The sequence below is a fragment of the Cryptomeria japonica genome, chromosome 8 (assembly GCF_030272615.1).
Source record: "Cryptomeria japonica chromosome 8, Sugi_1.0, whole genome shotgun sequence".
In the NCBI taxonomy this organism is placed as follows: Eukaryota; Viridiplantae; Streptophyta; class Pinopsida; order Cupressales; family Cupressaceae; genus Cryptomeria; species Cryptomeria japonica.
The window spans coordinates 38153885-38167570 of NC_081412.1; the positions used below are offsets into that span (position 1 = coordinate 38153885).

Below are 13686 nucleotides of genomic sequence, written 5' to 3' on the forward strand. Positions count from 1 at the left end.
ATAAACACTAATGACACCCAAAGCGTCTTGACATCAATGACATCTCATTAATAGCTCATTTTGATCAACCTTGCAACACAAGAACTCATATTTCTACAAGAAAGATACGAGGGTTTGAATTGTGAAGAGGAATATTGGTATTTTCCTAGATCCATTGTGGCCAATTTTGGGCTTCAAGGAGTCAAATAGCTTTTATATCGCTAGCTCCTTATCACTAATCATTGATGTGATGGTTCACCAAATATAAACCAGTTTTCATCCTTGGTGTTTATAAAAGTGAAGTGATGAAGCTAAATAAGTTGTGAACAGGATGTTTCAAGTTAAGGATTAATTATTATTGTTTGAAAGACCAATGTGTGAGTTGCAATTGGGTTCATCGCTACAAAAACACATCAATAAGCATTGCATGGTCTTAAGTGGCATGTTTAGTGATGTCAATCTTATCTTGTTGGAATTACTAATGATGGGTAGTTTGAATGGTTTACATGTGTGCTTTTCAGTTGCTAATTTTGGGTTACAATACATCAAGTCTCTCAATTGTTTATATTTCCTAATAGTGTGTCTATCTCTTGATTTGTTGATCTAAAGACCTATAAAGAGACCAAGATCTACTTCTTACTTCCCATCAAATGATTATGTTTATGTGTGTTCCTTAGTCTTTAACCACTACATGTATTTCATATTCATCTCATATTGTTATATCTTACTTATTAGAATTTATGCATTGATGCATCATACTTTCTAGAGTAACATACTAAGCCCACATTGATATGTCATGCTTCTAGAGATTCTACTTTGATCTTTCATAGCAATAATGACTCTTTTGTAGTTCTCCTGACTTAAAAGGAATCATGACTTCCCTTACTACACACTAAGATTCCACTGCCACATCCATATATTCAAGGGCTTCATGCTTACTCCTACCCCAAGTTGTTGAATTTTATAACACACAAGACAATTGGGGGGTAAAGTTGTATAAATAAATATTAAACCAATTCCCTTAAATCAAATCAATAATAATTTATCTTTAACACTTAATCCATATAATGATATGAGAATAGTCCCGAACGGTAGATGAGTTGGTTTGGGCCATGGGTTTGCTCCCCATTGATCTTGGGTTCAACTCCTATCAGGCTTACCTGGTGCTTGGGGCTTGCAGGCGTCTCCGCACCTCTAGTGGACTAGTCTCGCCTCAGCTCACCATTCCTTGAACCCCAACTTGGCATCCATAAGACCAAGGTAAGGCGAGGGGAGACGTTGGGCTGGGTCGTGGGGATGCCACTGGGTTCAATATATATATATATATATATATATATATATATATATATATATATATATATATATATATGAGAATGAAAATCATAACACACCATACACAAAGAAACACCAAATTTTACGTGGAAAACCACATTAGGGGAAAAACCAATGTGGAAAATGTTATTCTCAATATATGAACACCTGTTAGGGTGACACTAGTTAAGGTGATTTTTACAAAGAAAGGCTCACTACTCGAGATAAAGAAAGAAGGGCTCATTGTCGAAGGGTTCACTGCCAAAATGAAGAAGAATAAAAGAGAAATAATCCACCACTAATACACCTCTGCAACCATATGATCTATAGATACCTTCGGCTCGTTGCTTCTAGTAGCTAACTCATGAAAGTCCACACTGCTCGACACTTTTCACCAACTTAAACATCAGTCATCAATCAATTAGAAAGATAGATCATCTTTTGAACACACCTTCATCACATCTTACTTTCTTTCACATCACATCTACATGCACTCTCTTCATATACCTCTATTTATATCATCCTCTTGCAAAACCTCCTAAGGTCGGCTAAGCATCTTAACTAAACATAAAACAAATTAGGTCGACACTAAACATTCCTACAACGGAAAACAATTTAAAGTGGACCACAACACATCTTAACTAAGACCAAAAAAACATCAAACACATTTTACAACAATCCATAATCATCGAAGAAATAATATGAAGTGTAAACACCTGAGGTTGGCCAAACCTAGAGTAAAACACCATCGAACTTTGAAATCATGCTTTCGAAGCCCAAGAACACATGTCAACTAAATGGAATGAAGCTAAGGACATTATTAAATTAAATCAAAAACCGCAACACCAAAAGCCATGACGCAGAGAAATGTGAAGCATGCATTTCATATGGAAACACTATCAAGCATTGTCAAATATACTGGTAAACGCAACTTCCTTAGCACAACAATCCAAAGCACCAAATCTAGAATATAACATTTCTAAACATTGTTTAACAACATATCCAAACTACATGAATAAATGTATAATTTAGAAGATATGCGGAGCAAATCTTTCAGCACAACTGCACAGAGAACTCGACATCAATTATACCAAATAGACACTAATGACACCCAAAGCATCTTGACATCAATGACAAATCATTAATAGCTCATTTTGATCAACCTTGCAACACAAGCACTCATATTTATACATCTTATCATACCTTCTCTAGATTGCACATCATTACAATATGTATTGTACATTAGGGGAATCATTCCTTCCCCCTTAACATGTTCTACCATATGTTCCTTATACATTGAGGACATCATGTTTTCCTTCACACATTACCATATTCCTACCTAAAACCACTAGGTAATTATTGTTTACCTCCACCGATATGTTCCCTTGCCCTTGGATACTACATTGAAGGAACATGACATTCTAGTACCCTATGTGCTTACATGGGTGTTTTTTGCCATTAAGGGCCACATCAATACTTTTACTATTTATTACATGGTAGAGGCATGCATCAAGGAAAAAAAATCCAGTGAGTGTTATTCTAGTTTCTCATAAATTGAATTTCCTTCTCTTAAATGATTCTCAAACATCTCTACAACCCTAGATCCCAAATTAGAGAGATCCTACAATTAATTTTTAATTAATAGCTGGTATAGAATATGTTAAGAAGAGAATAGTAACTAGCATGTTTTCACTTTATTTATTTCTTGGATATTTTATCAAAAATGAATTTTATAACTCCCATGTCATAATATCTACCATAAATAGATTTATTCATTCTTTGTAGCTCCCATGCCATAAAAGATGCATTTATTCTTTACAAAATAAATAAATGTTGTAACTTCCACTTGTCATCCAATATGCGTATAATAAATTTATTCATTGCTTTGAAGCTCCCTTTTTTTATTATGTTGAATGTCTTGGCCTTCCTCTTTTATCCTACACCATGTGCTCAATAATAATATTTGCATCATAAAACAAAAATCATAATTTAAAATGTGCATTTTTTATTTTTATTTTTATTTTATATTTGAATTAATAACTAACATATGTGTATTTTAATATTATAATAACATAAATATTTTATCTTTAGTAGTCTAATGGAATTGATTTTAATACTTTAGTCCGCTTATTTAAATAATTGATTTAATTTAACTTACTTATTAATTATTTAATTTGATATTTTTAATAAATAAATATTTCAAACCTTACTCAAACTCAATCAAAGAATTTTGTTAAATATTTTAAAAGAGAGGGTTGTGACATCCTCATCTTAGATTGTGGATCGCCCCAATGCACTTATAGATTAGAATGTTAATAATCACCCACCAAAATTCAACTCACTAAACTCTTTTCTGGGGTCTCATTTCAACTTATTCATTTATATATGTTATCTTTCATCAAAGTTGTTCTTAACCCAAAACACATAGTCATTCAATAAAGAGAAGACAAGTAGAGCATCTACTTACTCTGAAGCTACTGGATATCGATTTGGATGTGAGTTGTGATCAATGGAGCTATGACCCCAACAGGTTTATAGCAAACTTCAAAATAACCCCACATTTCTCCTGAGAACTACATCCATTCTGGGAAGAGCGAAGATCTCTAAAGAATCATAAGCTATCTATGTAAATTGATTTGTCAAGAGTTCTGGAGGAACGAAAACCCTCGTGGTGTTCTTTTTATATGCCTAAACGATAATTTGATCCATCTATAAAGATGTCAAAGAAGCTCTAAAATTGTTTGGAAAAAGAAGATTGTGATGCGAAGAAGATCGCAGATTTGTGGGTATAATGCCAAGAGAATAATGAATTAAATCCAGACAACGATGCGTTCCCAATTGATGAAAATTTTGAGAATCTCTAGGATGAGGCTCGTGAGATGCAACCTTTTCCTCGTGACACAAGTCGAATACAAAAAAAGAAGATGGAGGAGAGACCAGAATGCCCCCCACCAGCACAGGTAGTTCAAATTTACGATGTCACAAGGCAAAGAAGTAGTCAGACTTTAATGAAGATTATCGGCTCCTCAGTAGACTCGAGCATCTTTTGGGTCCACGAGTGAAGGTCTTCTTTAGGCACTTCATCATAGCTCAAGAAGAAAAAGAGAAGATAACTAGACCTTAGCAATCAAGATAAAGGGGAGGAGGTGGAAGTGGTCATAGTGACACAACTACAATAGTCCCCGTTATGTAGGTACACTTCACTCCCCCTATCCTCTCTACTCAATCTTTAGTCTCCTATTTTCAATCTATAACTTCTACCACTTCTCAATATGTGGTCTCCATCCTTGTATCCACACCTAAGTCTATATGTGCTTCCACATTTCCATTATCAACCATGTAGGTTACTTTGTCGCCTCTCCATTTTTCTCATGCACTACAAAGCATTCCCCCTTCTCTCCCTCTACCTTGAATATTTTGTCCTCCCTGTCGACGGGAATAGAAGAAGTCACTTCTCAGATTTTGATTTCTTTTGGTCTCCTTGCTAGTATCCCCTTCGTGGGGCAATATATTAATCTCCCACAATTTACCGTCAACAGACCAAGGCTACCAAGAAGGTTCAAGAGGTTCTAGAATTGAAAAAAATAAGAAAGAAAGAAGGTTTGGCTCCTGCTCCTCCCAAAATGAAATCCTTCTACAATCCGATACAATAGACATTAAGGGTGGCCCATATGACACCTACCGTCAAGAAATTAGATAGACAAATACAACCAAAAGACTATTTAGTCCATGTTGTTGGCTTGAACCTTCGCCAAGCTTGTCCCTTGAATACAATGAAACTGTTGAATCTATCGCAGGACTAAGAGGGTGGGCGGGGAGTAGGGGTGAATCGGTTTGAATCTTAAAACATTGATCTATCAAACTTTAAGCAATATTCCACTATTCTACAATAATATTGAACACAACAACCATCGGCACTTGAACACTAGATATACGTGAAAAACCCAATAGGGAAAAACAACGATGAGAATTGCATCACAATATAAATAAAATTGATTACAATATTTCAGGCTTGCCACCAAGGAGCAACATGCACCTAATGGACTTGCAAGGCTAAGGTGCATGACCTTAGGGCAAGATACAATGACTTGCACAACTGATACTCACTACTTCAAGACAAGATACAAAGAGTTGCCAAGAGACTCACTGTCTTCTGACAACTGAAAGAGTAGCATAATTGAAATGAAGAGAATCTCCTAATCATCAAATTTCCCTTGAACCACTATGTCAAGTGACTAAAATCATGACAAACACATCTAACATCAACCACTAGCTTGAAACACTGTCACACTGAATATATCATCATCAAATCTCTTCACAAACTGACTTTTGCACTTCTACAGTATCAACTCTGCTTAAACATCATTTACATTTACTTCACATCGATTCATATGCCTTTCAAACCTCAACTCATACATTCGCACTTCTTAAATACAAGCTAGATTAAAACCTAGTTGAGGGTCGACCACAAACAGAGTATACAATATTATATAAAAAAGACCACCCGGACCAAAAACACCCAATGTTGTCCACTCTAGGAGATAGAGGGGACCAAAATCCATCACAACACATCCTTCTAAGTTGAATCCAATGAACCACACACGCTAACACATCCTCCAAAGTAGGCTCCAAACATAACGTATAGATAAACAATAAAACTTAGCAACCAGTCGGCCCAAAACATCTTTCGATGTAAATTACTTAGCGTAGATCTCCACACACCACGATGAGACCCATGTCAATATTCTAACTCAGCCTCTAATGCATATCCAGACCATAAAGCATGACCCAAACAAGATAATCCAATCAGGCATGTTAAAAACATAACACAAATGAACATACCAAGCACAAACCAACATAACTCACTTGCGGAACAAAAACACCACAAGAGAATTGAACTAGAATACCACACGAACCAAATAAACATGTCCTCAAAACTGCAACACTCGAATTCATGTATTTGGAAGCCACCAAGAATATTCCAAATCAATTTGATAAACATTCTTACTATCAAAGAGTAGCAACAATTAACCTCATCATCTGAGCAATCACACGACCTGAAAACTTGATAATACACCACTCACAAAACATTAACATTATATTCAAATACGTACACCATGCTAAAGCATATTTCCATTGGGACATTAAATATTATTTCTTGTATATTGAGACTTTTGCTATAACAACCTTTCGAAAACACTGCATGTATGCACAACTTTTGACTACGTATTGCTAGACAATATATCTCATCCAAACAATTGATCAACAATCTCTTCACTCCATCTTCACTTCTACAGATCACTGGACAACAACAAATACCACTACCGCTTCTCTACCTCAACATTTCAGCATTACTTCTAATTGAGATATCAATGAGAAATCGTTAGACAAGATAGCAACGTCTAATCACACAATTTCGGACAATATACTTCATCTAAACATCTGCAACAATCTACTACAAGTTCTTCATTACTACATACTACTAGTAATGACAATACAACATTGATATAAGCTCATCAACAACATTAATCAAAGACAACACACATTGTTAGACATCTGGTTGACATCAACGATAACATATATTGCCAACAACACCAAGTTTTAAATTTATGTAAATTATTGCACATCTACAACAACTTCTTCATTCTCACATACAAGTAACTATGACAAGCAACCATACAAGTTTGACATCAATGACAACACAACAAGCCACTAACAACATTCCCAAACATTCTCCAAGTTTCCAATAGGAACTAATGGAAGAAACTCAAAAGATGTTCACCACTAACTTCCTCAAAGTCGGTAGGCAGGGGGGAAAAGGGAGCAGGAACTTGCCAAAGATAAAGCCATAGTGGACAAGTTGACTATTGAAAACAAGGCTAAGGACCTCAAGATCTCCCAACTATATAAGGAATTGCAAGAAAGGCCCCAAAAGCAGCCCTTTAAGTGGAGCAAGATGAAAATGATACTCTAAAAGGAGTTAGATGAAGCCCAAGCCGAAAATGATATTTTAAAAGAAAGAGAAAGAGATGGTTGAGTCCAAACTACAAGAGACAGTTACAGAATTGACACAAGTATAGAAAAATCTCTATAATTCCATAAGCATACAATAGCAACTCCAACAGGAATTTCAAGTCAAAGACTAGCAACTCTAGCAATTGAAAGATGAATTATCTCACTGCTCTCACCAATTAATATCCTCCCTATGATGCAACAGTTGTACAATTCACACTGGGATAAGATTAAGGATATAACTGCTCATCTAAAGCCTACACTTGGCTTCATCACATATTCAAAGAATCTTAGCATGGAGGTAAGTGTTGTTGTTTTTTGTTTAATATGTTTTTTTAAACATGTTATGGAACTTTTCAAGGCTACTTTTGGACATTCATATTTTTCAACTTTTGGACAAAAATGCTTGCAAAAAACTCAACCATATGTTCTAGCCACTTTTATGTCATGCTCTTTTTTTTCATTTCATTGTTTTTATAAAGGCAATGGCTAAAGATGACAAATACAACATTAATAATCCTAGAAGACAAGGATTTTATAATGACATTTAATGGACAAATGATAATTTTTTAGCTTGAAAGATAAAATTTCATAATACTAAAAATTATGTATGGTTGAAGCAAACTTGATAGATGAACATACATATTTTACACAACATTTTTTTCATTTATGTTGGTATGCAAGATTATATTAAACATCAAAGTGTTCAATAATCAATGGTAAATGTTTGCCAATAAAAATAGGATAACTACTTACTACTTTTGAGCATGAATGAGATGTAAAATTGTAATTGAATATTTGACCATTTAACCAATCAATGTTTAAATAGAGTCTATAAAAGGAATAAATTTAAAAGGGAAGGAGACCAACTTAATCCACAACTTTAGGATTTCTACCTTCTAGATATTTTTATAGTTGTCGATAAATCAATCCAAATTTTCAATTTGTAGAAAATTGTCAATTATAAACTTGTATGTTTTTATATTATATAAAAACCCTCTAATTGAAAATCTAATTGTCTATCATTTTGATTTAGTATTCATTTATACAATATTTCATGAATAGTGGTTCAAAAGAATTCATCTCTTGTGATCACGAGTTGATATATCTATAATTTTTAAACATCACAAAATATTCACTACAAAAATGTAAAACATCTTAAACATTTCACAATAACAAATTAATTGAATAATGGTTCAAAGAAACTCATCTCTTGTGATCATGAATTAAAATATCCATAATTAAACAATTACCCTACAATATCCAATGCAAAAAAAAACTAAAACATCTTACAACACTTCATGATAACAAATTGCAATGTTCATTTTATAGAGTAAATGAAGTAAGAATTTTGATGCTTTTTTAACGCATTAAAGAAATTGCCAACTACCCCACATCATAAGTCTTGAAGTGTTTGTAGATTAGGAAGGTTGTCATTGCAAATCGTAACCCACCTTCAAGTAACCATGATCAAAGAAGTGACAAAGTTCAAAGGAAATCAAACCACATCGGCCATTGACAAACATTGGGCATCCTTGTCACAAGAATTTAGACTTTAAGAAAGGGTTGGAAGAGTGCCACAATCATACTCTGTATGACGAAGCATCTTGGGTGAAAGTTTATTGAAGACAACTTTCTCCCTAATGAGCTTCGGCAACCACCAACTTCCACTTTGCACAATTCCCGAAATAGAGGATCCCACCCCCATTCCAAAAACTCTCCCTTTCCTCTTTTCTACATATTTATTCAATGCCACCTCAATCTCAAGTGATTTATCCAAATCTACTTCTGCCAAGCATTTCCCCAATATTATTGAGTCCTCGAGAGCCAAAGCCCCGCCCTGCCCCAAGTCAGGAGTCATCGGATGCATCGCATCTCCCGCCACAGTCACATTACCTTTATGTGCTTTACCTGCTATAAATGGCCAAAGGTAGCGATACTTCAAAATGGCTAGGCTTATACTACTAGGAACTGATCTCTTTATAACCTCCATTATTTCTTAGCTCCCAAGACCTTCTGCTAACTGTTGTGCTTCTTCTTGAAGGATATTTGCATCATATGAGATTTTTGCATCTACATTTAGAAAACAGAAACACAAATAGTGTGTTAAATTTATTATTATTTTTTATTGGTGTTTATTTTAAATTAATTTTATATTGTATCAATGAAATTCAAATTTTTAAATTCTAATTAGTTATAAAAAATTATCAAGGTTGTTTGGCATAATGACACAATCATGTTGTAGGCACAATAATTTTGAGCTCAAATCTTCACAATATCTATTCGAAAAAATTATGAAAGTTATTATAAAAAATTTTAAAAAAAACAAGTCTAAAAATTGATACCAAAAAAATAAAAACATTTTTTTAATTGTTACCAAAAAATCAAAAAATTGATACCAATAGCTGTTATAAATTTTAACAACTTAACTACTTATAGCTATTGTTTTGGCTTCTAGGTAGTAACAACACATGTTGTGGGATTGGTTATGCACACAAGGGTCAAAAAGTGCACTTTTCAATGTGTCACTCAATATCTATTTAAAGATGCCCCAATAACCATGCACTTAAAATTGTCAATACTTATGCACAAATGCCCTAGTAGTCGCATGCTATGGGTACCAATAAAGGTGCACAAATGTACCAATTATGGTCCAAAAATGCTAATTGTTGGGGTTAAAGTGGGCAGCTATTGGTAAATATGAAATTTATTAATGGGCTTTTAGTAATCATTTTTGGGGTTTTTTTAAATTTAGTAATTGGGAGATTAGGTGCACAAGGAGTGAACGATTATTGGAACTATAATGGCTACCGATACTCATCCTCTAGTGACAAAATAATGCCTAAAGATTTTGGGATCTTATTTTTATTCTAAGAAAACTTTTATAGGATTAAAAGGATTCATTTCATGTAAAATAATAAGTGTTCTTTTTATTATTTGAACTTTTATATCTATGTGATGGGCTACATGATATTTTTATGGAATTAAAAAGGTTCAAATTTGCATATAATTGCTATAGCTTCTCTTCTAATTTTCTTTGTTTTTTCTAACATTATATTGAGATATGACCAAAATCGTAACTGTATTCCAAATAACTTCATTGGATTAAATATTCAACAATACCAAAGATTATAAACAATCTAAATTTAAAGATAAATTTAATAGACTTGTCCATAGTAAAGACTACTTGTAATTTAGACTTATGCTTACTCAATTGTTGTACTACCTAGTGATATATTGACATTATTTATTCCAACTTGCTTAAATAAAAGAAAACAAATAATGCAGAAAACAAACTGATCCTGAAAAAACTAACCAGTGACTTTCGAGGCTAAGAAGCAGAACCAGAATATCAGACTAATAGTTTCAGTATTTACCTCGAGGAAGGCTCTTCCGAGTCAAGAACCACAAAGCGTCCCTTTCATTGCAAGGAGCGAAGCCCGCCCTTAATCCGTCTCCCCAAATCTGGAACGTCGTTGGCTCAAAATGGTGGCCCTGCGGAAAACTCCCTAACCCTAGAAACGTAGAGCGTCCAGCCAATTTTGGGGATCCAAACCCTAGCCACTTTGCCACCGTCGAATTAACTCCATCGCATCCTATAATAACCTGAAATTTGGCCTCATTAACAAAACCCCTGCTAAAAATTCCTCTCCAATTACCCCAAACCCTCGTTAAAAATTCTACACCAAAAAAAAGAAGCTACCTTTGGCGAAATCTGGCTTCCATCATCGAGCGTTGCAATGCTTGAGTTGTCTTGCCTTTGGTGAATTGCAGAAATCTTTGAGCCGAATCGAATAGTATTTGCCGGCAGTGCTTGAGCCAGGGTTTGGAGAAGCTCTTTACGTAGCACGCAGCGCACATCACGGTCTTGCAGATCGATACTCTTGGTGAGGCTGCTGGTTGTAGATAGCGTGTCAATTCTTTTCAGAAACACAGGTTAAAAAAATTAGAATTTCATAATTGAACATAATAATAACAGGTATCTGGATATTTATGTACAGTAGTTTTTTAATTTGAGTATCTTCATCAAAATACCTCTTTAATTGTGTGTGCTTGCGGCGAAGACTCTCTCCCACGCCGAGAGCATCAAGAGCTCTCCAGCCGTTGTCCCAGATGGTGAGAGAGGCACCTGTCACTCGCAGTGAGCTTGCTTGTTCCAGCACAGTTACACTTTTCAATCCTAGTCTGCAACACCATTAATATTGATAAGTGGATATGCTATCTGAAATTTTATCAGAATTCAAGTCAAATTTACTCATAAGTGATATTTGCAGAGATGATTAGTGATTTTTGAAGAATTTATTTCATGAATATGAATGATTTATTTAAGGTAATATTTACAAAGATGATTGAGATCTGTTACAACTACAATATTTTTTTTGTACATATAATTTTTTAACAGTTTAGGATACTAGGTATGAGATACGGTATGAATTTTTCATCAGTATTTGACATCAGTTCTATAATGTATTATAAAAAATAAGGGGGAAAATTTTTCCATTCACATTTGAAATCAAGTTCTACAATCTGAAAAAGAAAAACAGAGATGTACCTTATAAACCGTTCAACATAGATTAAATATGTTAATTGAACGTTAATCTGTTTGTTATTAAGAATTTTTTTACATTCTGTTAAAGATTATTTGTTTTTCATTTCAAAATCAAGCCTTCTTTCACAGTAGCAGATTTCTATATTCAGCAAAATTTAATTTCTTGTGGATTTTTAATAAGCTAAACATTTTTGCCAGTAGATTAATCACAATCTAACACTTAACAAAAAGTTTATCCTCCAACAAAAGTTCATATTAGAGTTGAAATTATACCTATGAAGAGTAAGTGCAGTGGCTAAGCCAGCAATGCCACCGCCTGCAATTAAAATTTTGTTGCTGCTCTGTACATGTGCCATGCCAACAATTATGACCGCTAAAAATAAAGAACCAGCTCGCTATGGGATATTTGGGGTTTCCCGTTATTTAAGCCATTGACAGAAAATTGATAGTCTGGATATGCTACAAACCCTCCACAGTCGAAAACAAAGGAATTGAGCAGTTGAAGAGGTAAAGGAGTATGGGGATAGAAATAGCCCATAAAAAATTGGCAAGCTGGCAAGTTGTTTCCACGTTGTTTCCCGGCAAGAACTCAACAAGAAAATCAGCCACCTAGTCAACGAAGACAAAAGTAGGCGGCTGTGTAGAAATAGCCAGTTGTTTCCACGTTGTTGCGTGGCAAGAACGCGACAACAATAAAGGTGAAGTTTATGTAGTGTGTGCTTCCACGTTATTGCCTTCCAATAAGCAAGTTTACCTTGATATTATATTTAATCACATTTTATGGGATTTATAGGATTGCAAATGTTTATTGATAAATATCATTCATTTTCAAAATTTTAATTAAAAGTTCAAAGATCATTTAATAGTTCATTAACTAACAGACATATATTAAATAATAATATATATAATACATCAACAATTATCCTTGTTAAGACACCTATTGTGCTTTAGAAATTGATGGAAAGGTGCCTCAAGAAGAATACCTCTCAACACGCATACACACACACACACGATTAATTAAATGGAATAGTGTCAAACTATAATTCCCCAACTAAAAGATAGAGGCAAGCAAGCCTTTAGGGTGTATATGTCCCTCCCCCTTGATGACATCCTCAAAATAAAGGTCAAGACCCTCCCCTAGGGCAGTCCTCTCCCTAAGGTGTTGGGTATCCATACTAGTGTGTGTGTGTGTGTGTGTGTGTGTCCACGCGCGCTTGTGTGTGTAACGTAGAGCAACATGTAAGATATTAAATATAATAATATAATATCATTAAGATTAATGAAATATATTAACTATTATATTATATTATTATTATAAAAAATATTTAATAATATTATATTTGATAAACTTATAAGGCATTGAGAGGGGGGGGGGTGATTCGGTGCAAGCAAAAAACTTATAAATCCGATTACACCTTTTATCCACTTTAAAATCAATAGGCATGCAAGAAATACAACCACATAAGAAAACATCCAATAGAGCATGCAACACATAACAAAATAACTTTTCACGTGGAAACCCAAATGGGAAAAACCATGGTGGGAATTATTACCCACAAAGATCAACTATCTGCCAAATAGAGATCTAACTGGTTAAGGTCATACAAATGCTTTGTTAGGAGCACACCTGGTTAAGAGTGTCTTAGCTCGATTAAGAGCTATTACAATAAGGCCTGTTAGGAGCTACCCAAGTTATTGAGATTTGAAAACACAAGTTAATGTGCCACCCTATTAAAGGATTTAACCTTCGAACCTATGAGGATCCTACCGCACCTTGTAAGGAGTGACCTGGTTAGAGGATTTTATCTTGCTACAGCTGTTAGGGAACAACAAGT

The 13686-nt window shown here is 34.4% G+C and overlaps 2 protein-coding genes across 2 annotated transcripts; both read right to left on the reverse strand.

Moving 5' to 3' along the window:
- Window positions 1-8604: 8604 nt before the first annotated feature.
- LOC131030763 (monooxygenase 2-like) lies at window positions 8605-12298 on the reverse strand. Its single transcript, XM_057961707.2, has 5 exons — window positions 12125-12298; window positions 11338-11487; window positions 11006-11222; window positions 10680-10908; window positions 8605-9375 (listed from the first exon to the last, which is right to left on the reverse strand). The coding sequence occupies exons 1-5, from the start codon at window positions 12205-12207 to the stop codon at window positions 9302-9304; spliced, it is 753 nt and encodes a 250-aa protein (XP_057817690.2). The 5' UTR covers window positions 12208-12298; the 3' UTR covers window positions 8605-9301.
- On the reverse strand, window positions 8858-9295 carry LOC131857496 (monooxygenase 2-like). The gene has a single exon (XM_059210145.1). It carries the CDS (start codon window positions 9293-9295, stop codon window positions 8858-8860), a length of 438 nt encoding a protein of 145 aa, XP_059066128.1.
- Window positions 12299-13686: the final 1388 nt, after the last annotated feature.

What these genes read in the sequence shown, in the direction of transcription:
- LOC131857496 (XM_059210145.1), bottom strand. Translation starts at nt 9,295, where the DNA reads ATGGAGGTTATAAAGAGATCAGTTCCTAGTAGTATAAGCCTAGCCATT.
- LOC131030763 (XM_057961707.2), bottom strand. Translation starts at nt 12,207, where the DNA reads ATGGCACATGTACAGAGCAGCAACAAAATTTTAATTGCAGGCGGTGGC. An exon ending in ACTGCACTTACTCTTCATAG is followed by an intron (nt 11,488 to 12,124) that starts GTATAATTTCAA and finishes ATGGTGTTGCAG; the next exon opens with ACTAGGATTGAAAAGTGTAA. An exon ending in TCGGAAGAGCCTTCCTCGAG is followed by an intron (nt 9,376 to 10,679) that starts GTAAATACTGAA and finishes TTCTAAATGTAG; the next exon opens with ATGCAAAAATCTCATATGAT.